A 27,158-nucleotide genomic window follows, 5' to 3' on the forward strand; every position below is an offset into this window, starting at 1 on the left:
TGGCAGCAGAGGGCTTTGTGTTTGGCATTGAGAAAACTAAGCCTTCATATTCTGGGGCCTCAAATCTGCTTTGTCCAGGTTTTATGGGAGTCTTTCTATGGATGTTGCAAAGAGCAGGTCTCTGTTGCTAGAGTAATTGGTGAGGTAGACCTCATTCGGCTGACATACCCAAACCACCGTAATCTCCAATCATGAATTAATCCTTCGATCATTGGTGGGTTTCCACACTTCAATCTGATGGTTTTGTTATGAAGCTGGTCATACGAAGAGACCCCTGGTATTCACCAGAGACACCACATTTAAAGCACTTCCAGTTTGCTTATGTCTGCTTTTAGCATTGTCTACATTTCAGAACCATCTTGCATTAGTTTGGCAGACTGGAAAACTTAAGAGGTTGTATATTAACAGAGTCAAAACTAAAAAGAAAATGGCTTCCACTTTAACAAACTACTGTCAAAGCCACTGACTGCCTCACTGACAGTGCTAGTCTCTTCATAACTTTGAACGCTACTTTCCAAAACTACGCCTATCCTTTCAAGTTCCTACTCCATTAGTATGCCATGCACTGAGTGAGAAACAGACACTATTCCGAAAGAGATTTGTTTTACTCTACCATCTAGTAGGCCTAGAGTAAAACAGAATGTCAAAATTGACGAGCAAACAGGTAGATAGCATCAAATTAGGAAATCCTGTACCTGGCAGCCGAGGCCATATGATTGTTATTTAGCTATTATATGATTTTTTGCAAATAAGTTTCAGGGCAATACTTTGAAGGAAAAACATAGTCAAGTGGCAGTTCCCCTGAGAAGGTTTGTTCAAAACTTCATGAAATTCCGTCTAGCAATTCAGACTCAATGCCGTTTCAAAAGCCAGATGGGCAGAGACAGATGATACTTCATTTTTATATATATATAGAGAGAGATATACTCCACTATTCTGAACAAATACACCACTTCACAACAACAAAGTTCTGAAGATTATCCTCTTTAGCTGAATATATACTCATGCTATGGAAGTGGAGTAGCAGTACACTGTTGAAATCATGAGCAGAAAAATGTATGAACCTAAAGAGGGAAGAGAAGACTTAGGCTGTACTTACTTGAACTGCTTTCAGGCAATGGAATGTTCTCCTTTTCAGCATTCGACATCTGCGGTTTTGTATTTTGTTTAGAATTATTCCGAGATTCTTCTTTCCTCTGGGAGGGCCCTTGTACAACTCTCTTCTGTTCAGATTTTGAGACAGGTCCTTCTGGTAGTGTGTTTTTCTTGCTTTTAGGCTTGATAAGCTCTTCAGATGGTTGACTTGTCTTATCTTCAATTTGGGGTTCATTTCTTCCTTCATCTGTTATACTGCCCTGTGACGCCTCCTCATCTGAAGAAATTGTCTCTTCTTTTCTTCTAGATCTCGTCATTCTGCTCTGTGATACTTCCTTTTTCTGACTTTTTACCAAAGCCTGTGGATGTTTCTTTCCTTTAGACAACATGTTAGGAGAAGCCTGTTTTTTCCGCAGCCTTCCTCTCACAGGCTGTAGATCTTCATTAATTTTGGGACGATTACTGTTCTGAGAAGTACGTTTCCTTCGATGTTTTTCTGTCATATTTTCTGTATCTTCCTTTCTTTTAGAAATGATAGAGATCTGAGAAGTATGTTTCTTCCCAGGACTTTCTTGTACAGCTTGTGAATTTTCCTTTCGTTTAGATGACCGACAATTCTGAGGAACTTCCTTTCTCCGAGGAATCTTACTGATAATCTGTTGGTTTCTTTCTGTACTTCTGTCAGATGCTTCTGTTTTTTTCTCTGCATTAGATTTTGCACTGTCTGGAGTAGAATGCTTTTTCAGCAGTTTCTGTTGGACAACTTCTTGTTTTTCATTTCTGTCCATGCTGTTCTGCAGAGTCTCTTTCTGAGATGTATTATTATGTAAAATATCTCCTTCCCACAGACTTTCACTCACTGACTTTCGTTCTTCCTCTCTACCAGATTTTTCACTGTTCCTAGAAGGCTGCCTCCTCTGTGGACACTCTCGGACAACCTGCTGCTTTCCATTTCTTTTCTCCCTCTTCCGCAGAGTCTCCTTCTTCTGAGGACTCCTTGTCGCTTCTGCCTGCACTTTATCATTCTTAGGTACAACAATATTATGCAACGAATCTACTGTTTCCAACTCTTGGTCTTCCTTTCCACTAGATTTCTCACTGTTTGTAGAGAGCCGTTTCCTGTGTGGACTTTCCTTATTTCTTCCTATGCTATTCTGCCGAGTCTGTTTCTTTTTAGGGCTCCTCATTTCTTCAAGCTCTTCTGTGCCTCTCTTATGTTCAATACTATTGGCAAATGTGCCTTTCCTCTGCAGTCTTTCTTTATGAACTAATCCCTCTTCTTTTCCTTTTCGTATGTTCTGAGAAACATATTTATCATCTTCTTTCATTCTCTTAACTTTTGAACCCTTCTGATAAGCATGATGAACTTGTTCCTTATGTTTCGCCAAGATTACAGTGTTCTGAGGGACAGCACTTGCCACCAAATTCTGCCAAATTCTCTCTGATGAATTTCTCATTCTTTCACCTACAAAAAAAAGAAAAGAAAAAAAAAAAGAAAAATGAGAGAAAAATATTATACTACACTATGCAACAAAGAAAATACAAAATTAAAATTTTAGAAGAAATTCAAATATTTTCCTGAGAGAGAGAGAGAGAGAGAGCGCAAATATGCGTGTGAGAGAGAAAATATTCACAATCTGTCTCAGTCAGCAATATACTCTGTTGCAAGCAAATTAATTCATAAATGATTATTTACAGAACAAGGACAACATGTCAAATAATACCAAAGCTCATGAATATTATGAATATTCAAGTTCTTATTAGTTCACATTGTCATACATTTACACAGCAGAGGGGGAAAAGTCCAGAACTGCAAACCATCTTCTGAAAAAACAGCCAGATATTGTGTCAAGTCTAAACTTCTCTTAGAGGGACAATCTGAAAATTCAAACATAGTTACATAGACAGCGATTGAAAACTCCCGTCAGGAAACGAGGAAAGTTAGTCAATATGCAAGGCACTCAACAGGCTGGAATCTGGAGTTGGCAGACCAAAGACCAACATGAGAAAGTGGGAATTTGCTTGTGACTCCACACTATGTAAACACGGTGAAGAGCAAACCAATAACCATCTCACTGTCTGCAAGTTGTGCCTAACTACATGCTCTCCTCAGAACCTGAGTGATGTCACCAAGGAAGCATGCAAATTTGCTAGATTCTGGTCTCACTACATTTAAATTTTATTTGTATACAGTAGAGGGTTCATGGTGTGGGTTACTATAGCCAAGTCCTAGTTTGTGAACCATGGGCAACGGCTGAGTGGCCTAGTAAGTGGTCCCGAGAGTCGGGATATCAGTTGCTATGGAACGGGAGTAGGCACCTCGGACATATTCCGAGTCACGGCCCTCTTTGTACTCAGGCGGTTAGGACTATACGATCCAACGTTCATCCTTAACCCATTCGAGGATAGATTCTCACTTGGGCTATGTGTAAGTAGGGTAGCATCCTGCTTCATGAATTTACTGAGCTCAGAACATTGTAAGCAAGCCTCAGACATATGGGAGTAATGGAGTCCCACTCCCATTTGACGGGCGAGAAACTCCTTGGAAACAACTTGGCGAACAAAGTGAAATTCGATGGGAAGCTAACAATATTAATGAAGTTAAGGAAGAGTTTATGAGTCAGCACAGAGGATACATCTCGATGTGCTAGGAGTAAGTGATATGCAGGTAAGGGGAGATAACGAAGGATGAGATAGGAGATTATAAAGTGTACTTGACGGGTGTTAAAAAGGGAAGGGCAAAGTGTGGGGTAGGGCTTTTCATCAGGAACACTATTGCACGCAACATAATGATGAGGGTAGATTTGGCAGTTTGAGGAATTAGGATGAGAATTGTCTCAGTGTGTTCACCATGTGAGGGTGCAGATGAGGATGAAGTTGACAAGCTTTATAAAGAATTGAGTGACATCATAGTCAGGGTCAACAGCAAGGATATGAAGGTCGATCAAATATAAACGGGATTTTTGTTCCTGAACATCAACAGTTGGTAGGACTGGCCCCACGCTTTTGTTATGCTTAGGCGGGACCGTTAGGAGTGGGGAGAGCATGCTATTTGATATTTCCCGCCATTTCGTCAGTAACGTTCACGATGTCGGAGCAACAGGTGCACCCCTGCACTGTGCAACGCCTAATTATAAAATTTCTTGCTCATGAAGGAGTTACAGCAGCGGAAATGTACCAGAGATTGACTGCATAGTTCGGTGATCAAACATTGTCAAGGAAGCGTGTTTGCCTGGCATAAAAAGTTCAAGGAAGGAAGAGAATGTGTGGAAAATCAGCAACACGATCGCTATCCTCGAACAAGCATTAGAGATGAAAACATTTGTGCAGTTAAAGACATTATTGACAACGATCAACGGGCGAGAGTATCAGAAATTGTAGAACAATTCGGAATCAGTTGTGGAAGCTGTCCAGCAATCATCACAAATGACCTACAGTTCAGTAAAGTGTGGGCCTTCCAACAGCGAAAGCACTGCCCAAGATTCACAAGGCCGGGGTTCCCATTCGGCCCATAATAAATTACAGATCCAGTCCTCTACACAAATTAGCTAAGTTCATTCAGAAATTCTTTAAACAACACTATAGATTTACGGCAAACAAATCCGTAAAGAACTCCATAGAACTGGTTAATAAATTAAGCAATTTTAAATTACAAGCTCACCATACCATACATTCATTTGATATTGTCAACATGTTTCCGAGCATTAGAACCAATAAGTTGCTTTCTATTGTTTTTAAGAATCTAAGATCCTACAGTCAGCTAAGTGAACTTGAAATACAAGATTTCATGAAATTGATTAAGTTACTTGTAAATAATAATTACTTCATCTTTGACAAGGTCATTTATAAACAGGATGGGTTGGCAATGGGATCTCCGGCCTCGGGAATCTTGGCGGAGATTTATCTGGATTCTTTGGAAATATACATGATGGAGAACGACAGAGAATTTGACAACATTCTGTTTTGGTCTAGATTTGTGGACAATACATTCGTAATTTTAGACGAACGTGTTAGGGACGCAACGGCTACTCTAGAGGTACTTAATAACATTGACCCACAGATTAAATTTACTTTGGAGTCAGAGAGTAATGAATCAATTTTCTTGACGTAAAAATCAACAGATCGGATTCATCTTTTGCTTATAGTATTTTTAGAAAGCCTACACAAACGGCAGTCACTATTAGACAAGACTCAGAACACCCACAGAGTCAAAAAAACTCAACATACAATAGTTTAGTAGAACGGGCATTTAGGATCCCCATGACAAAAGCTAATTTGAATAAAGAACTCAATATAATACGTTCAATGGCTAAGGTTAATGGTTTTAGTGAATGCTTTATTGAACGTATCATCAACAAGTTCAGGTACCGTTTACAAACCACTTTGGCCAAAGACAAACCTAATCAGAAGGCGTTCGCAATATTTACTTATAATAAGGATATATATACGTTTACTAATGTTTTCAAGAAACATAATGCCAAGGTTTCGTTTCGTACTGATAATAATAATACAGTTGTATTGCACAATTCAGCCTCAGTTAATAGATCGAACCCATATACCAAATCGAGTGTGTATAGATTTAAATGTAACGACTGTGGGTGCACATATCTAGGTCAAACAGGACGAAGTTTTAAAATTAGATACACGGAACATACCAATGCAATAAAATATAACAGATTTTCCACAATAGGCCAGCATGTACATGATCTAAAGCATAAATTCACATCTATAGAACAGGACATTGAGATCTTGGAGAACTTAGGAAAGGGAAGTTTGCTGGATGTTACGGAGGGTTGCTATATACACCTGGATCAGTATTTTAATTCAAACCTTAATTTAAATGACATTTCTGAAAAATAAAATATTAATTTAGATTTCCTTATTGAGTTTTTTAAAAATGCACATATGCACAATAAGACGGTGTTTCATATTATGCATAATAGCTTTACTAGTTGCTTTCAATGACCACTCCCTCCGGAGCTCAAACAGGTTGCCGCTCCTCAGTTGCTCCTCCCGCTTTCCCCTATTTCCACCCTTCGGCCCAGACCAACCTTGGACACTTGATTACTAACACAACACTGCTCGCTAAGCTTTATTGTGCTTTGCATGGACAGCGATCTTTTGAGGTGAGTAACGTAAAAACGTTTACGTTATAAGACGTAATTTTAGATTTTGCCTCTTCAGTTAAGCGATAGTTTATTAGATTCCTATTATTTCAGGTCCGCATTGAACTGGGAACGTTGTGCTTGTTAACACCTTAAAAGACCGATTGCTCGTTTCCACCTTACTACGATTGCTCCATTAAAGCGACTCTGAAGATTTTATTGAATTATTTTAATACGATTCTACGTCACGTTTTAAGAAGTGTGTTAAATTAAGCTAATGTTTCTTCAAGACTATTTTATTTTTAAGTTGTTGTTCTTTTAAATCCACATTAGTTTATTATTGAGCAAACCGGTTTACATATGTTTTCATCAATTTAAGGTTTAAGAATCCCAAGTCTCGGACTTGTAGAAAATATGGACTTTGAAACAGTTTAATTGTAAAACAGTTTTAGGTTGTTAATATGGTTTTAAATTGTGTTCAATTTGACGTAGATAAACTTATGTGATTGCCAATTTTTCCAAGAACCTATATCAGCTGATAATGAAACAAAAAGGGCGTCGAAACTAGTTCTGATTGAAATATATGTTGTAATTTCATCTAAACAACAGTTTTCATATATTGAATAAGGTGGATCCAAATTATAATAAAAGTTGTATTACCTTCGAAACAAAAAATGCCCATCCAATTTACATAAATTAAAGAGAAGTTATTACGAATTGATAGTCATGGCGGTGTGAAGACATGTGGGTAGTGGTCCAATTAAAATGTATAATTTAGATGTAACATGCTGTTCATTAGCTCTAAATGGTGTCTTCTGCTGCTGTAAGTAGTACATAACAAATTAATATCATTGCCTCATGTGATTAACTTCGATATAAAAAGTTATGAGATCAAAATTCACTTTGTGCAGTGACAAACTTATTTTTGGAGGATATATCATCTCAATAATGGAAGAACATCGACAGTGATTATTCTGCCAACTTAGCGCATGCTACCACCTTTGAAACGTCATTTTTCTCGCAAGGTAGAGTTTTAGTTGTTGCCGCTAGATGTCTGTGTATACTCCGTGTTACTAAATTTATTCTATATTGAACGTGACGTACTTCTTGCCGTTACAGCTTTGTTTTTCAATAAACATTTCAGTTAAATAATAAGAACGCATGTTAGGGATTACTTAGGATTATCCCATAAACCGAAATTACAATGAGCAATTGCAATTGCTGTGTGTGTAATTTGAAACTCCCAAACAAATCTGATAAATCTGATAAATTACAGTGTTCTGAATACAAAAGAACATCACATGCTAAATGTGTAACCTTGAAGAAAGGGGAAATTGAGCATATTAGAGCAGTTGGTGGCCAGCAGAAGTGTTAAGAATGTTTTTCTAGTAGAGATGAGAAAGACAAAAATGAAGACACAGAGACTTTGAAGGAAGTGTTAACAATTCTGAACGATGTTAGAAATGAAATGGTGGATTTAAGGAAAGAAATTCAACAAATTACGGACACGCAGAAAATTCAGGAAATGGAAATGATAGATCTTTAGAACTATATCACGAAAAGCTAGACAGTAACTCTGCTATGATTGCTGAGCATGGGAGAAAATTTGATTCGTTTCTACTCATGATCGAGTCCCTGAAAAATGAAAATAATGAGTTGAAAAAAAAGGATTGAAAACGTAAGTGAGAGGATTACTGACTGTGAACAATATTCCAGGGTGAACACCTTAGAAATCCATGGAGTTCCTCATCAACAGAACGAAAATGTGAGTGAAAGAGTGGTGGCTGTTGGTAGAGCACTCAATGTCAGTATTGAAGAAACTGACATTGATGCTTGCCATAGGCTCCCTAACAGCAACAGTCCGAACTCCCCCATCATAACTGTTCAATTTTGCCGTAGGTATTTTGAAGAAGAACTTCTCCGTCAAAGGAGAATAAAAAGGAACTTTTCTACACTGGATATTGGCTACACTTTCAGTAATCCTATCTATATAAATGAGAGTCTTTGTTCTACTCTTAGGAAACTGTTTTCAAAAGCTAGGGAAGTCACGATTTCCAAAACTGTGAAATACCTCTGGATTAGAAATGGAAAAATTTTTATGAGGAAAGAAGATGGCTCTCAAACAATTAGAATTCAAGACGAAAGTGATTTAAATAAGTTTAAATGTTAACTTCACTCTATGACATTTATTATCAGAATGTCAGAAGTCTCAGATCTAAGAAAGACTTATTTTATAATAATGTGCTGTGTAATTCTTACAATCTTATTGTATTAACTGAAACATGGCTCCATAATTCTATTTATGATTCCAAAGTGTTTGACGATAGGTATCACGTATTGAACCCGAGTGACTTAGGCCCATAGTCAGTTATGATTTGATTGATAAAATGATATATGGTACATTTATTGAAATACAGAAGTGTAGTTGAAAATATTTCGTTTATGTAATGTCAAAATCGGAGCGAAGGAAGGACGACAGACTGGAGCCTGACGGATTAGCTCAACACGACAACATTTGGCTACTTCACAGCAGGGAATCTCATTAGTTGGCGAACAAGGAAATACAGAGTCCACAAATAAGTCTTGGTCAGAAAGAGGAAGGGGGAGAGTCATACAAAGGAAACTCACAACATGAGTAATACCTTGGGATATTTTTGGCAGGACGGAAATTCCGGGAGCTCGTGGAAAATTACAGCGGCTGCGTGTACGTTCGCTGGCCTAAGTTCGAGCAGGTGGAGAGTTAAATCACGTGACCGCTTGCCGGCCAATCGTAAAAATTTAATGGAAGGCTCAGGGATACCATCTTAAGGAATGATGGATGAGATATTTTCGTAACTACAAAAGTATTCAGTAATAAATTATTGTGAGTACACGGATGGATGTAATGAATTTATTAGATGTCACGCATGGAAAAATAATCAATAATTATTGGTAAATTAAATAAATTGAAGGCTGGATTTCTTGGAAACCAGACAGCTTGAATGTCATTGGCTGAAAGAAGACCACGTTGTAAGGGACGCTACCGAAGGCGCGAAATGTGAGGAGCTAAATCCACCCGTATCTCCTAAATCTGTGATCACCAGGAGTTCATATTTAATCCAGCAGATATGCTAGCGGAGTGGATTAATTTGATGTAAATTTTAACTTCCAATTCGGAGTGCGAGTACCGATATTAAAAATCCACCCCCTCCCTAAGGGGTATGACGTCAACGAATCCGCGGGAAAAAGGCTTCAACCATATATACGGGGCAGGGGATCCTCGCCAGCACACTTGAAGTGAATCTCGGGAGCTGAATTGACGGTCGCAGCACACTTGAAGTGAATCTCGGGAGCTGAATTGACGGTCGCGGTACACTTGAATTGAATATCGGGAGCTGAACTGTTGGTCGCCGATAACTTAGAATTCTACGGACGTACAGTCATTTAGTGGCGCGAGCATCCGCCAGTGTTCGTAAAATGTGATCGCGCTCAAGCAACATGAACTAGAAATAGTTAACGTAGGACAGTGTTTGTCATTTATAAATATCAGTGATGTAAAGTAATTGCACTGCAAGGGAGTAGTATAAATTATATCAAATAAGTACGTACATAATAGACTGTGTGACGAACAGTACTTTAAGGAAGTAGTAGCCTGTACTTTGCTATATCGAACCGATGTCATGAACATGTCAAGAGTGCCGTACGAAACAAGCGTATCGCGACGGGCGTAAAAGTTGACACCTCGTCGTACGTGTCCAGGTCCATTGTGCGGTAGTTGGACGAAGATTAAATAGTGTAAATATTAAATTCTTGGGTCTAGGATAGTAATTTGTTGTATCCAAGTTAAAGTATTCAGTGTTAACGTTGTAAATGGTGAAGGTTTGTGGTAATCAAGATATCAGTGTAAAATGGTAATGTGCCAGGAAATCTTTTGTGGAACTACGCCATCAAGAATGGAGGAGTAAAATGCAGAGAGGGGCCGGAGGAGCCTCTCATCTGCAAAGCTGTAATGGAATACCGATAACTAAGATGAGTACTAAATTGTAAATAATATTTGGGAAATGTTATCGTGATGGGAAAAATGGGAATAATTTGATTATACTTGGTTACCTTCTGTAACAAGATGGGTCGCTTAACGACCCCATCCTAAATTTGTAGCACGGAGAGTAGTAAATAATAATAATGTAAATAATCGGGTCTTTTATGTATTCAGTTTGTTGGAGATGTAAGTTTGTATATATAGTGTAGTACGTTAAGTCATGCATGCATTCATATTTCTTTGTAGTCAATAATTTTCTTTACGTTTGATTTTGGTTATGGTAGTTAAATAAGACCCGATATGTGTTTTCTGTTTTATCATTTTAACGAGCTATGTAATGACATGGAAGGAAAATCCAGCTTCGCCATACCAGTTGTGTTTTGTTGTAATTAATATGGTCATATTTCATAGTGAAGTTGTTAAATTTGTGAGATGTGATTAATATAATATTCAAAGTAAATCATATCTGGAGTGTTTAGTGCCAGAATAAATCGAGTTTGTGAAAGGGGTTATGCGTTAAACATATTACGAGTGAACTACCGTATAACAGGCGAAATTATTTTTTTAATTAATAATAATAATAAATAAATAATATAACTACTTTTTTTTTTGAAGAAGATTTTTTTTATATATATAATTTGGATATAATTATAATTCATGTGATATTGGAATATTTAGTGAGCAGTGCGTAATAATAAATTTATGTGATCAGGTATTGAGTTTATCGGGAATCATTTAATGACGGGAGGTCGTTTTTAATTCGGAATTAAAGTGCGTGGTAATTTAATTTGATCAATTAATAATATTGAAATGTAGATCGGTGCTAATAATCCGTACATGTTAATGAACGTGTGGTTTAAATTACGGTCCAATATTTTTTTACGTATAAATGTCGTGTCTTAAAGTTGCGATTCATTAGCCGGAACACGTAGGACTAATATTACGAAACCATGATTGTCAAATTTTGGTAAATATAATTTCAAGATGTTACGATTATTTGTGGAGAATGAACTAAGGCGTAGATCAAAATGAGATAGAAAAAGTGAGAGAATCTGCAGTCAGATAATAAAAGGTCGTACGATGTCAGAAATGAATAAATAAGTCAGTTGATAATTCTGTGAGAAATAAACGAATCAAGGAATATTGAGATAGGAAGGAAAATAAATTCCGTACGAGAGACACTTAGGATATTGATATGAGTGTAAAATGTACGGGCAGTGTCACAGAGAAATACTGAGTTACGCAGCGGGTAGCATTCGGACCCGTGACAGCATGTACGAAATAAATAGACTGCACAGCTATTCGTTGAGATACAACGGATCTAAGGATAATGAGAGTTCAGATTCCACATAAATGGTCGTATATTGTATTCACTGTAATGACGAGCGAGGACAATCATGATGTCGTGATAATAATAATAATAAATATTGCAGATAAAGGATTGGACCGCCTTAATTAATCGAGCGTTGATAAAGATGTTAAACGAGAATCTAAATGATAATATTGCAACCGATAATAATAATAATAATAATAATAATAATAATAATAATAATAATAATAATGTAAGGACGATGTTAAATCATCGCGGTCAGATTAATAATAATTGTCATAATAATAACAGTAATGATGCCGTTGGTTGATCAGTGAAATATTTGTAATTGCGACCGATATCTGTATATATTTTGGCGGAAGTGACCGGTCCATTAATAATAATAACCTCTTAAGTGACGTGAATAATAATAATAATAACAGTAATGACGATTTGTGTTTGCATCCCGCATAATAATGACGATATTAATCAAACGTGACAGTGCCAGGAACCGTAGATAATAATAATAATAATAATAATAATAATAATAATAATAATAATAACAATAATAATAATAATAATAATTTCATGAATATTCTGACGATCGTGGATTAAATTGTTTGGTGACAACATCCCTCTATTCGTATGTTGAATAATGAGAATGATAATATTAGAGTCATTTTGTACCTCGTTATTGTACGGTTTCCGTATGGGACGATGTTACAGTCATACTTGGCGTGTTTGTTTACTTCGCTCGCGATGCGAGAGGGGGGCCATTGCCACGGTATTTCCCAACCGCTTCTCGTTATCTCATCTGTGTCAGTAGTCTGTTGAGGCTACTTTGCAACATTTCAAATCACATGTAAATAAATATATAAATGCTAATTCAGTGGTATGGCATCAGCTGGATATCGTAAGATAGGAAATGTCCGTGGAATCCAGTTTTCGCATTTCACGAGAAACATTACCCAGTCCGAGCACCGGTCTCGGAAAAATGTATATAGCCGGAGTACGTCATCTTAGTTAAATCGGGAAGCCGACCGTAACATGGGTTATGCTCGGGCTCCCGATAGAAGGAAGCTATATCTTTGAACAACGGTTCGATTCAAATGGAATCGATCCGTAAATTATACCTCCAAAATGTCATTTTATTTCAGAAGCAACCCAGCATGATATTGATACCACTTGCGGTATGGCAAGTGATTTGTGTATGTAACATGTGTGGAAATTTAAATGTCGTTGCCAAATGTATCAAAGTTTCATACGTCAGATGGCGTAATAAACCGCCCCTTCTGGCAAATTATTTCAAAGGAAACCACTCTCATAATCTTTTTATTGTAGTTAGATGATGCCCTTTTTAAAGTAACAGTCACTTCCTAGTCCTATCATGGAGTCCTTAAATTCAAGTTTACAATCGAGCCTTCCCTATTTTAATTTTAATTGCTCCGTTCATCCCCGTGTTCTATTAGGCCGTTATATATATATATGATGACTTAAATAATGAACCGACACCCCTGAGATAAATGCTAGTCTGGGACTCGGGAGGTGGACGGGTGCAGTATATCGCCAGGACAGAAATATACAACTCACTAGTAAGAGCAGAGGTGGAGGGGTGTTGATTGGTGTACAGAATAGTATCATCACTGAAAGAATAAATCTAGTTGAAGGAAATGCTGATTCACAGTGCATTTCATTCCTTAGTAACAATGTAAGGTACATTATTTGCGTAGCTGATTTTCCACCAAATTCAGATCTGACAGACTCTAGTTTCTTCTTTGAAAGTCTAATTCAAATCAAAGGTATATATTTACATCGAATATTATAATGGGTGATTTTAATTTACCTGAAATAACAGGCAGCAATTATGATATGAGTCAAGGTAGCAATAAGTTTAAAGAAGTCCTAAAATATTTACACTTGTTTATTTTAAAATCAATTAATTATGTACGGAATAAAAATGGAAGAACCCTTGACCTTGTGCTTTCAAGTATAGATACAATTGATCTGAGCAAAGAATCAGAAATGGAGGGGTGGAGGAAATGCTGATTGACTGTGCATTTCATTCCTACATTAATACATTAATAAAAACCACCTTTCCAATACATAGCAATCCTTTATATTTATAATTCTTATAATCCTTTATATTTATATACATTTCTTTTCATTCACCTACACTTCAAGCTATTTTAATGATCACTAAATGATTTAATAGACATGTTATATTCTTACTGATCATTTTTAAATTGTTGTAATTAGTTTTATCGTTGTATTAGTAGACGTTTTTACGTTATATGTACTGGGATCAGGGCCCTGACCTACCTTGAATTAAGTTATTCTGGCTGATGATGCTCACAAAGTATGAGCGAAACATGTCCTAATTTTAATATCTGTTAATGGTTTTATCCTAAATATAAAGGATTGTTATGTATTGGAAAGGTGGTTTTTATTAATGAATCAACATCTTATTCTGAATTCCAATACGGCTCTATAATGAGATTCACACTTGCAAAGAATCAGGTATACTTATTCCTATTGATCAACACCATCCTCCTTTGTTAGCCTCTATCAAATATACAGAAAATAAAACAAGTAAAATTCATGGATGTGAAAAAAAGATTTGACTTTAAATGAGCAGATATTTTACACCTTTTGTTCTGCTTAGGGAAGAAAACTGGGATGATATTCTGAATTGTGATGATGTAAATCTAGCTGTAGATGTATTTTACGATAAGTTGTATTCAATTTTTAGTAAATGCGTTCCAAAAACCAAGCACTATAAACGGAGGTATCCAGTCTGGTACACTAAGGATTTGATACATAAACTGAAGCTTAAAGAAAAAATTAGGAAAATAAAAGGAAAAAATAATTTTAATTTGGTTATGTATAAAGAATTACAAGCAAATATTAGGAAGGAAATTAATATTGCGTTCAAACAATACAATGAAAGTAGTGAGTTAGAAATACCAACGAACATATATTTATCCTGAAATTCTATAAAAAACAAAAGAAAAACTGGAATAAAAGCACAGTGATGAAATTAGATGGTAAAGTATTCAATAGTAATGAAAGTATTGGGAACTGTTATGCAGAATATTTTTCTAAGGTGTACTCAGAAAATACTGCATCATACAATCCGTTTTGTTCAAATGGTAACTCAAATGCACAGTTGGATTTGCTTCCCTTGGTTAGAATAACTATCTATGAGATCAAGAAAGCAATAGCAAAACTCAAGCCAACAAAATCGTCAGGACCAGATGGTATTCCTCCGTTTATTTTCAAGGGATGCAAAGATCAATTACCGTATCCATTGGCAATACTGTTCAATGTGATTGTTAGCTCTTCGATTTTTCCTGATGCTTGGAAATATTCGAAAATTACTCCTATTCCCAAAACTGGTGACCTTAGCTTAATCAGTAATTATAGATCAGTAACTGTAACTGCAAAGCTATTTGAAAGTATTCTCTTTGAACGTATAGTGAATCATGTAAAACCTATTATTTCTATTCGTCAGCATGGTTTCATGCCAATGCGTTCTACCACCACAAATGTAATCCAATTTTCAGAGTACACCGTATTTTAGAGCATTTGGATGAGAGAGGCCAAGTTGATGTTGTATTTAAAGACTTTCAAAAAGCTTTTGACAAAGTAGATCATGATAAACTTTTGAAGAAAATCGACTCCTTGAATTTCTCTCAGGGCTTTTACTCCTTTATAAGATCTTACCTAGTTAACACAAAAACAATATGTGTGTTATAAAGGATATTCATCTCACAATTTTATAGCCAATTCAGGTGTACTTCAGGGCTCAAATCCAGGACCTTTACGGTTTCTAATTTATGTTAATGGTGATGTAGATGTCGTGTCTAAGTTTGAAGTATTACTCTTTGCCGATGATCTGAAGGTATTTTCTTGAATTAAATCTACTGATGACTGTAAGAATTTACAAAATGATCTAAATGCTATATCATTGTGGAGTAAAGAAAATAAATTACCATTCAATCTAAATAAATGTGTTAAAATGTCTTTTACAAGATGTTGCCAGCATATCGGGTATACTTATAACATCAACGGTTCCGTCTTGAAAGAAGTAAAAACAGAAAGAAAAAAAGATGGATTTAGGTATTCAGTTTAATATAGATTTGAAATTTGGAAGTCATACTGAATATATAGTTAATAAAGCCTATAGGAATTTGGGTTTCACATTTTGAAATTCGTTAAATTTTCAATGTACAACGTTATTTATTTTATACAACTCATTAGTAAGACCAAAACTAGAATATGGTTCTATTTTATCGAGTCCTTCAGACACAAAGTACATCAAATTAATTGATACAGTACAAAAGCAATTCTTAACGTATGTGCACTGGAAACAGTCACACGAGTACCCGACATTTCTGTCCTACAAGTAGGCCCCTCCAATAACGACACATGCGCGCAAGGATCCACCCACCATTACCCCCCCCTCCATGTCCTTCACTGCCTCAGCCACACCGTTATAATACTAGAAGTAGAAAGCTCAGTCAAGCTAGCGTTGCTGAAACAACCCGACGTACTTAATACGCACCGTACGAGTAAGTACCGCCTTAGGCATTTTTGACGTACGGGAAGTCTCTTGTACAGTACGGTATTATTTAACCAACTTTCTTCTACATTTTGTTTCAGAAAAACTTGATCATTTCTTCCAACAAATGTTTCAACGGAATTATAACATCAACTTGACTATCTTTTAGATCCAATCGACTACCAACATAATTACTGACCTCCGCTAGCTATGACATACGTTTTATCATTAGCAACGCCTCTACAAGAAGTTCAATTTTCTTTTCTACCTTCAGATATACCAACCGTATACATTTTAACATGTTTATTACGTTCACACTTCCGTTTTAAATAACTGACAGTGATTTTACCATCTTGGATTCAAACTATGGGAATTGAAGAAACATCCCCCTTTGATGATTGTGTTTACACTCAAGACCATCACAGTCTTAATGATATTATAAAAAAAGGATCCATTTTAGTTTTAAACTCTCAAAATTCATGTTTAACCACGTTTTAATTTTCAAAAACAGTTAATTTACTCTCTTTTAACATACTTTGGTGCATTATCGTTGTTTTAGATGTTATTGTATAATGTTTTACGAAATCATTTTTCAACATTTTATCCTATAATTTACAAGATTAGAATGACTCCATATGTATTATTTTTAAGATTGATATAGGCTGATGATGCCCGTAAGGAGGGTGAAACATGTACCATTGACTTTTATGTATTATGTATAAAAATTTTGACCATATGAAATAGTGGATCATATTGTATTGATTGAACAGGTGGACTTATAATATTGTAATAATAATGAGACATTTCTGTCCTACTCCACAATATTATCACACTTTGGTGTTAATATTTTGGTACAAAGACGTAAAAAGTCCATGATGTTATTTTTGTATAAAATATCGAATACTACAATTAATGATGAAGAGTTACTTGGAAGTATACCATCTTACGTTCCTCGAAAGTCTGGCAGGTTCAAGAATTTATTTTACATTAAGAAATGCCACACAGAAGCCCATAAGAATTCTCCTCTTAATAAAATTCTGAAACTTTATAATAAATTAAATACATATAATTTGGATATCTTTTTCATGAATCAAATCAACTTTGAACTGGCGTGTAATACTTTCCTATAATACACATACTGTTGAATATTATCTCCGTTTTCTGTAGGCCCTACATGTCTTATTTCATTCTTATAGTTCTTTTATTTCTCTTCTTCTATCTTAATTCACAATTTTCAAATGACTTAAAAATTAAACACTTTGTTTCTCTTTTTAGAATATTATTTTTCATAACGTGTCATGTTTTAAGACTAAGACTGTATAATTTAACAGTATAACTGATGTGTTACTTTGTGTTAGGTACCAGTGTAAAATAATTATTAATGTAGTAACTATATATTTTTAATTGTACTATTAACTTTGTATTTTTGGGGAGTTCAATGTATTCTTTGTATTGTCTTTTTTTTTTCAGTTAATGTTTAGTAGTGTAACTATTAATAATTGTACTGCACTGTATATTGTGAACATTGTAATGGGGCAAAAGCCTGTTCTGTTCATCATTAAATAAATAAATAAATAAATAATTTACTGGAAGGCAAAAAGTGCTTATTAGGCCTTGGCGGTATAGGACATAGGACACCGCTTATAAGGCTGGCGGTCAAAGGGTTAAATACCTAGGAAGTGAATTAATGCAAAATGCTAGGGTGGACTTTGAGATTAACAGGAGGGTACAGCAAGGCAATGCATTCTACCAAAATGTAAGAAAACTTGTTTGGAGAAAAGAAGTACCAAAGAAAAGTAAAGAGATAATGTACAAAATGTATTATGTAACCATACTGACTTATGCAGCTGAGACTTGGACTCTGACTAGCAGGCAAGAAAGTAGAATTCAAGCCAGTGAGATGAAGTTCCTAAGAAGTATAACAGGAAAGATAAGGAAAGACAGAGTGAAAAATGAGGATGTTGGGAAGGAATTTGGGATAGGAAAGCTAAATGAGAGAATTGAAAAGAATAAACTAAGGTGGTTTAGACATGTAAAGAGGATGGGAAAGAACAGAATTCCAAGACAGATGCTGGAGGCGAAGTACGAGGGCAAGAGAGCAAGAGGAAGACCTAGAACAAGGTGGATTGGATTGGTGAAGAGCGGCATAAGAAGATGAAATTTAGACTGAGACAAGATCGTGGAAGAGGAATGGTGGAAGGAAAGAGGAAGTTGGAGAAGTGCCATAAATACCCTGACCCGGCAGGAGCTGGGTAAGGGGAAATGATGATGATGATGATGATGATGATGATGATGAGATCCAGAGATGGCAGACGACAGAGTATGGAGGGAAAATAAGTTTGCTGCACTGGGGGACTATGGGATTAAGAGTAGATTTTTAAAATTAATCAAAGGCATTTATGGTGGTAATTGGGCTGCTGTGAGAATTGATGGAAGAATGAGTTCTTTGTTCAAGGTACTTACACAGGTTAGACAAGGCTGTAATATTCCACCTTTGTTGTTCATAGTTTACCTGTTGAAAGGTATAAGTGATAGGGAGGGATTTTTTTCTTTTACAGTTTGCTCTATGTCACATCGACACAGACAGTTGTTATGGCGACGATGGGATAGGAAAGGCCTAGAAGTGGAAAGGAAGCGGCCGTGGCCTTAATTAAGGTATAGCCCCACCATTTGCCTGGTGTGAAAATGGGAAATCACAGAAAACCATCTTCAGACCTGCCAACGGTGGGGTTCGAACCCACAATCTCCCGGATGCAAGTTCACAGCCGCGCGCCCCTAATCGCATGGCCAACACACCCGGTAGGGAGGGATTCATTTAGAGAAAAATATAGTAAGCAGTTTGGCCAATACTGACGACTTGGTCTTAATGGCAGATTGTACCGAAAGCCTGCAGTCTAATATCTTGGAACTAGAAAATAAGTACAATGAGTATGGTACGAACATTAGCCTTTCCAAGACTAACTGATGTTAGTAGGTTAGAAATCCAGGAGAAATGAATGTCAGACTGGGGATACAAAGCCGGGCCAGGTAAATGATTTCAAGTATTTAGGATGGGCATTCTCCGAAGGAAGTCAGCTCCCGGATGAAACAACCTTTACATCTGTCTGTTTTCAGATCAACTTTGCTTTACGGAAGTGAAAGCTGGGTGGACTCAGGATATCTCATTCGTAAGTTAGAAGTAACAGACATGAAAGTAGCAAGAATGATTGCTGATACAAACAGGTGGGAACAACGGCAGGATGGTATTCAGATTGAGGAGATAAACGAAGGATGAGTTAGGAATGAACTCAATAGACAAAGTTATATGCATAAACCGGCTTCGGTGGTGGGGTCATGTAAGGCGAATGGAGGAGGTTAGGTTACCTAAGAGAATAATAGATTCTGTTAGGGACGATAAGAGAAGTAGAGGGAGAGCAAAGTGACGATGGTTAGATTCAGTTTCTAATGATTTGAAGATAAGAGGTATCATAGGATATAAACTTCTAGATTTTGACAACAATAGGCCACACACCACATGCTGCAATAAGAGGTTAACTTCATGGACACCGCATTGAATTGCGAATGTATACCAGCCACAAATTAAGAATGTGCCAGTTTTAACCATATCTTCATGTGCCGCCCTGACAGTGTCCAACAGCATTTCAGCATGATATGAACAAGCACGACGAGAACATTTTAACCCTAGAATCATAAAGTCCCTCCAGCGTAACACGAATCATAAACTTTCGTCTGTCAGAGTACCAAAAAGAAAAGCACTTTAATAAGCATAAACCAAACATTTTACACAAAATATGGAATATTATACTTAAAACTACCACACTAAGGGCCGGTTCTACCACCTACTGGTAAAGTAGCGCGTAATCTGCCCTCCGCGTAAAAGGATGTTTCCATTTGACCACCCCCAGGTAGCGCTATCGGCAGCATAAATCATAGATACCCGGCGCGTAATTTATCAGCCACTTCGAGGGCCTGATAAGACTTTACCTGCCGGGCAAGTTTTGAGAGTTGAACATTATTAGCTGTATTTCAGGTGACATACAACTTAAATTAGCTTAGTATACTGAAAAAAGCATGATACTGTAACAGTGGCCGATATTGTATTGCAGGGTCTTGAACATTAATGCTTCCCTTGTGTTACAACGGTCACACCAGCCTCTCGCATCGGTAGCTTAGGGAACACGTTTTATAAGTCAAGCTTTCGTAAAGAAACTTTAATTTGATATAGAATCAAAATCTATTTGGAAATCATTTCAAATGGGCTTTAATTTTCTACTTTTTCAGTTTTCAGACCACGGGGTATAACTATATGTATCCTAACTATTCAAGTGTTCTCGTAGCGTAATGGCTAACATGCTCTCTTCGTAATATGAGGAATGCAGGTTCGAGTCTTTATTATGACAAATCTTTTTTAAGTAATAATAATAATAACTTAAATGTTTCCACCTTTTCAATACAATATATTCACAAATTTACAAAATTATACGGTACTAGTTTCGACCCATCTAGGGGTCATCATCAGCCGTATTGAAGCAAAGATCATTTGTGGCGAAATCCATTATTAGCGTTGTGTTAATCTGTATGCCTCTTTTCATACGTTCTTTTGTTAATAATATATTTCATTGAAATATTTAATCACAATAATATGTCTACTACGAAATTGCTTTATATGTATGCTACATAAGTTATAGAAAGTGATGTTATGATTAATAGCACATTGGACTGTCGCCCAGGTAGCAGATTCCCTATTAGTTGTTTACATAGTCTTCTTGTAAATTATCTCGAAGAAATTGGAAACTATTCCATTCCTGAATTCCTCTTCCTATGAATGGATATTTATCCCCATTAGTTCTTTACATTTACAGTACCTGCCAACTTTACCTTCATAAAGTTAAACATTAGAATGAAATGCTTTATCAATAAATGGAAGCATGTGGAACTAAATGAGGTCACAGAACTAGTTGCAAATAGAGCATCGTGGAGATACTTAATAAATTCACAGAAGCCTGCAGACAGAATGCTCAAAGGCAATAAATCTGTGAAGAAGATGTGTGTATATAGGTCTACGTATATGGAAGCGCATAAAAGAGAGTTCAGAACAACGGCAGGGAACGAAAATACATTTTAAAATGTAAATCAGAAATACGATGAAAACTTGAGTACCTTCTATTACGGAGTGAGCGACTTGACCAATCTATTACGAGAATACTTTTCAAAAACGCTGTCTTACATGACGGGGTATAATGGGTGTAAGAAAATGTAATCTCGAGATTTTAATCCCAATTAGGTATTGATATTGAAGATCATAGATTAAAATCAGGAAAGCTTGACATAAATCGTTGTCCATAACTCTTAAGACTCCCATTATTAGGCTTTTTGGTGATAATCAGCAAACGCAAGCACAGGGAAATAAGACAATCGAAATGAGTTTCATGCATCTGATGATAGATAGCACCACACTCGAAAGCGAGAAGTCGCTGAAAATCAGTCTAGCCAACTTTGTATATCGGTGTCTAGCTCCGGGTAGCTACCTAGCACTTGCGCGGAGGTGGTTGGACGCAATCCAAAGTACCAGCCGATTTACACCTCCAGGTAGTTTACCTCCCGGGCAGCTGCCAGCCACTTTACCAGCAGATGGTAGAACCGGCCCTTAGTGATGACAATACACTTTGGTCAGTTTTTCCTCAATAGGCACATTCAACGCACTGTTTTGCCTGGTGATCAAGACAAATGTGCCTTTGCCATGTCTTACAAAAGAATCGGGTCATTCTTCTTTTCTTTGATGGACAAAACGCACAAATTTTTCTTCCTTCAGTACTATCTGATTGAGGCTCTTCAGGAATGCCATCTTTTCCAAGAATTTCAGCGATGGTCCTCTTCAGGCTGTGCCTCAAAGTTGGTGTCTGAAGTCTCTCTTACAGCTTTGGAGCCATTAGCATTTCGGATATATCCTTTGCAAACTCTCGCCTTGAAAGTGGCTTTTGGCCTTTTTGAACCATCTTATGCACATAAATAATGTATCCATTGACAAGTGATGTATTAATCATACCATAAAAGATACACATCGGCCATCTTGTTCTACTTAAAGAGGACATCAATGTTGACATTTCATCGAAAGTGTCCACGGCACCTTTAGTCCCATTGTAGTCTTCCGCCATATCAGGTTTCCCACTGGCTGCTATTGTTCCTACTTCATGGCATGTAGAAAGGAGGATTACATTCTTGTTTGGTTTTCCTTTTTAGGATACCATTGTTTTAATACCATCATAACAAAACATGGAGGACCCAAGCTTTCTTCCTTTGACTGTTTCCATCTCTGGCGGTATCTGCGGCTTGTCTTTTCTCATTGTTCCAATGATTGTTAGGTTATGGTTGCAATGCAGAGAATCATCCAGATGAATTGAGGTGAACCAATTGTCGGTCGTAATATTTCTGTTTGATCCATGTATTGGCCGGGTAATTTCATTCACGAAATACATGGCCAAAGGGAGGTTTGTTGGATTAGTACCTTTACCAAGATATGGGATCGTATTGAGCATGTACTTCGTTTTAACATCACATAACAAAATGATTTTTATTCCATATTTATTGGGCTTTTTGGGCATATACATGCGAAATGGACAGCGGCCTCGAAATGCGATCAGCTGTTCATCGACTGTCAAGAAATCTCCTGGAATATAGTTACGAGTGCAGGCTGAAACAAACTGATCCCAAAGCTCACGTATAAGTGCAAACTTATCATGTTCACGACACAAAGGTCTGGTTGTCTTGTCGTCAAATCTAAGACTGTTTATAAGAAAGTCAAAACGGTCTTTTGACATGCAAGATACATAGCGTGATCCACTGAAACTAGAGTCAAATAATTCTTTAGAGTTCACGTGGTTACTTTTCTGAGCAGCTGACAGTACTAACAGAGCCATAAGAGATTTAATTTCTACTAAACTAGTTGTGCAATTGGTTGAGGTTATATTTCGGTATTTTTTATTTTTATCAGTGATTTCAGTATTGGTGCAAGTAACTATTTGGCTTAGCATATCATCAGAAAAAAAAAAATGAAAGCATCTATTGGACTTTCCACTTTTGCTCCATCATTTACTGGCCTTTGTCTCGTATAAATAATATTTCGAGCTGGTGTTCGGCTTCCAGCCCTTTGTGGCTTTTTTGTGGACCACTTATGACCATCTCGTCCTCTGAGAATCGTTTTCCTTGGAACAATTATATTTGGGTGGCTACTGTTGTTTCTATCATTATCGTTATCACTGTCAGATCCCAAATGAAGTTTGAAGTTCTTCACTTGCCGATTGGTCGCTTTCATTTTCTGAGCTGTTGAGCAATGAGGTAGGGTCGGCATCACTGTCTGACCAATGCAATGATTCTTCTACAACATCTTCAACTTCACTTATATCACTTTCATTACCACTAATGTCTCCTGAAGAGAGTGGTTCTCTGTCTAATTCAGAAAGAACTGTCGCTAGGTATCAATTCATCATCGTGCGCTAGATTTTCCATTTCAGTATCCTATTAAGCTTACGTATTACGTAGAAAAACATTACTGTAATAAACCAAATATTCACACTAATTACAGCTATGTACAAATCACGAACACTTTCACAAATCATAAACTTTTGTCTCTCAGATGACGGTCATATCGCAGCAAACAAACAACTGGACCTTTATGCTTGAAACCAACGTCAGCACTGATTGTTGATAGCTGGGGAAGAATAGATGGAGGGGGAAGGCACAGTTCATTATCGTCTGGAAATTCCTGCGGAAACTACAGTGGTGCGAAGTCTGGGAGACGAAAGTTTATGATTCTAGGGTCAACAGGATGCAACACATCTAAGAATTTTAGAGCCTAATTTAATTTTGTCATATTTTACACATAGTTCATCCCAGATCTTTTTAATGTCAATTGTGTTTTTGAACATTTGTTTTAGTTATTAGATGTATTATATTACGGCTGATGATGGCCAGCCAAGGCCGAAACTAGTTCCTAGTTTAGTAATGTAAATCAAAGATTGCAGATTATAGTATTGAAAAGGTGGACCATTATAACATAAGTTTAATTATTATTGTGATAAGAGGTATAGAACTAAACGAGGCCACAGAATTAGTTGGAAATAGAGGATTGTGGCAGTGGTTAGTAAATTCACAGAGGCTTGCAGACTGAACGTTGAAAGGCATAACTGTCTATAAAGAATATGTATGTATCTATGTATGTACGCAAGGTCAGTATATAACAGGTTGCTCAGAACACGAGTTTCTGCGTTCGGAGGGCTTCGGCTAAGCTTGGTTATGACGTCTGACAGTTACCCACCGCCAAGGACACTCAACTCACGACACGTTATTCCGCAATTCCTCAGCATTTGCGATGAGAGATATTCATCAGAGATTTTTGTTCGCGTGTTCTTGTGTTTCTCCATTTTACTGGCATTATTTCCAAGAATAATCATCACCGGGCGAGTTGGCCGTGCGTTTAGAGATGCGCGGCTGTGAGCTTGCATCTGGGAGATAGTGGGTTCGAATCCCACTGTCGGCAGCCCTGAAGCGGGTTTCCCGTGGTTTCCCATTTTCACACCAGACAAATGCTGGGGCTGTACCTTAATTAAGGCCACGGCCGATTCCTTCCAACTCCTACGTGTTTCCTATCCCATCATCGCCATAAGAACTATCTGTGTTGGTGTGACGTAAAGCAATTTGCAAAAAAAAAAAAAAAAAAAAAAAAGATCATCCGAAGACTATCCTACCCAGATAGAATCTGGAAAAGGGAATGGATGAAGAAGAAGAAGAAGTAGTAACTGGTGACTGTGAAAGTCAAAGGTAAATTCTATATTCTGATTGGTTCTTTTTGGTGATGGCACTATTTCCTGTTTCTGTGTTATCCTGCTCCTTCTGTGGGAACGAGATAGGATCTGTGTCTTTGATCATCTGACCATCTTAGGGAACGGACGTGCTTCTCCTTTGGGACCCTCGTGGGAAACCCGGACTCTAGGTAAGCACTGTTTCTATGTTTATTTTGGTTTTAAATGTAGTGATGGTGAAATATGTATTTGGAATTGGAACGTTTAAAGGTAAAATGAAATACTTGTGGGACATACGGTGGCACACGTGCCAGATCGGGTAGGATGCTTCCAGGAGTTTCTGGTTGCATCATTTTGGAAATGTCTCAATGCTACATGAGGTATTTTGTAAGAATTATTTTTCTGGGCCCTCATTCGCCATAATAAAACTAATTGGGATTGATGAATGCTCATTGGTTGTTTCACGATTTCACCATTTCCAGTAGAGGAGCACTTGGCGAGAGCTGAATGCATCCAAGCCGTCTTGTAACTCTGAGCGGCGACGGGAGTTCTCTCCTCCAGATGATGGGTCTGTTGGCCCCTCCGATAAGGTAAGTACTTGGCTTTTTCATTTTTCGGCTAGTAATCTTCAAATATAGTGTTCGGTTTCATTCCTCTTTACCGCCGGAGCTTACCCGCTTTTCTCTCAGCCGACAAATTTAAATGACTCAGCACTTGCGGCAAGCCTCATCATGTTTGTTAAGCGGCAGTTCCCTTTTCCTTTTGTTTTCTTAAATTGTGTTAAAATGTAAAATGTTCAATTCCCTTTTTGGTTGTAAATGTAAATTTTTCCATCAGGGCTGTCTCGCATAGATCTGCTTCATCTTAGGATATTCCCATTTAGGACGGGCACCTTTTTCAGAAGTATTTTTGTCAAGGCCACCTCCTAAATGAGCTCTGTACTAGGATAAATTTTTAAACTTGAGTTATCCCTTCCTTCTTGGTGTGTATATATTCTTTGTAAGTAAATATTTGTGCCATGAAATTTACATGTTCAAGTGATGTTCCTTTTGAAATAATGTAAATTTAGCCTCATTGAAATTGGTGCGTTCAGTGTAATGTCTCTTAAGAGTATTCTGCAAGTTTCGTTCGCAATGTTATTTAATCAGTGTTGTCACTTTTGCAAATCATGTTATTTCCATCCAAGTTATTTATCTAGTAAATTGTATTTTGAAATTCACTGCCAATACCTTTCCACTGCCTGGATAAGATTCCACCGCTTTCCACTATATTTTCCTTAGCTGTCATGTTGCATAACCTGATCGTTACTATTTTTCTCGTGCCAAATGTGCATATGGTTTTCGTTTATGTTTGATCGCATCTAAACATTTTTAGTTTGCCTTGATTATTATCATCTTGTTCATTTTTGTTTGTGTGCAATGAGAGAGGTTACATAATGGTACCAGAGCCTTTGGTTGCTGAAGAAGGGAAGTTGATGGTGATTATAACCTAAAATTTACTTAAAGTATTATCTCGTAGTGCTATTGGGTCAACATGTCTCATGCTATCCCTGTCCCTTTGAGGAACGAGGAATTAGTTTACAAACTTCGTATTTGTAAATTGAATTTGACGGGAAGGGTTAGAGATGACGCAAGCTTGTTAAAACAATTGCTTAATATACCAATATGTAGGATGCTGAATGGTTTATTTTGTCACCAATAGATACCAATATCCGTACCTGAGTTATCGACAGACGAAGTGTGCGCATCTTTGACCACTGTTAGAGATAAACTTGCTGAATTTAATGCTATTATTTTGTCTTTTTGTTTCTCTGAACCATGAAATGCTCAATTATCACGTGTGAAAGCCCAAGTGCAGCATTACGTGGACAGGATTCACGACCTGTTAGCTCACAATTTATCTGCAAACGAGCGACAGGAGTGTGAGTTGTTATAATCACAGTTTTCTAGCATTTTCGATAAAATAGTGGGGTTGCTAGAAGGCAATGCGTCGCCTAGCTCCAGTTCTGTAGTTAATGTGTCTGCTCCATCTGAAACTTGTAACAGTGACACTATCTCTGTATCAACTACTTCACAAATTAGTACAGTGGTAACTTGTGATAATGTTCTCCCACAATCTTCTCCTGTTATATGTACAAGTACTTCTCTGCCCGTGAGTAATGCCAGTGATGGTTCTTTTACACAAGTCTATCAATCCTATGGGAACTGTTAATTCAACTGGGTCTTTGTCTCAACCTCCTGTTGCAACCCAAGCCGTTTCTCTTCCAATAATG

General features: G+C 37.1%; 1 protein-coding gene across 4 annotated transcripts in view; it reads right to left on the reverse strand.

Annotated features, from left to right (window-relative positions):
- LOC136872770 (SRRM2 protein homolog rsr-2) overlaps positions 1-27,158 on the reverse strand; it is a 188,626-nt gene that overhangs the window by 103,813 nt on the left and 57,655 nt on the right. For all 4 annotated transcript variants that reach the window (XM_068227530.1, XM_068227529.1, XM_067146605.2 and 1 more), the window contains one exon: positions 1,100-2,560. In XM_068227530.1, coding sequence (XP_068083631.1) covers positions 1,100-2,560 — 1,461 coding nt within the window. The remainder of the gene's footprint in view (positions 1-1,099; positions 2,561-27,158) is intronic.

This window comes from Anabrus simplex, chromosome 4, assembly GCF_040414725.1.
Source record: "Anabrus simplex isolate iqAnaSimp1 chromosome 4, ASM4041472v1, whole genome shotgun sequence".
Lineage (NCBI taxonomy): Eukaryota > Metazoa > Arthropoda > Insecta > Orthoptera > Tettigoniidae > Anabrus > Anabrus simplex.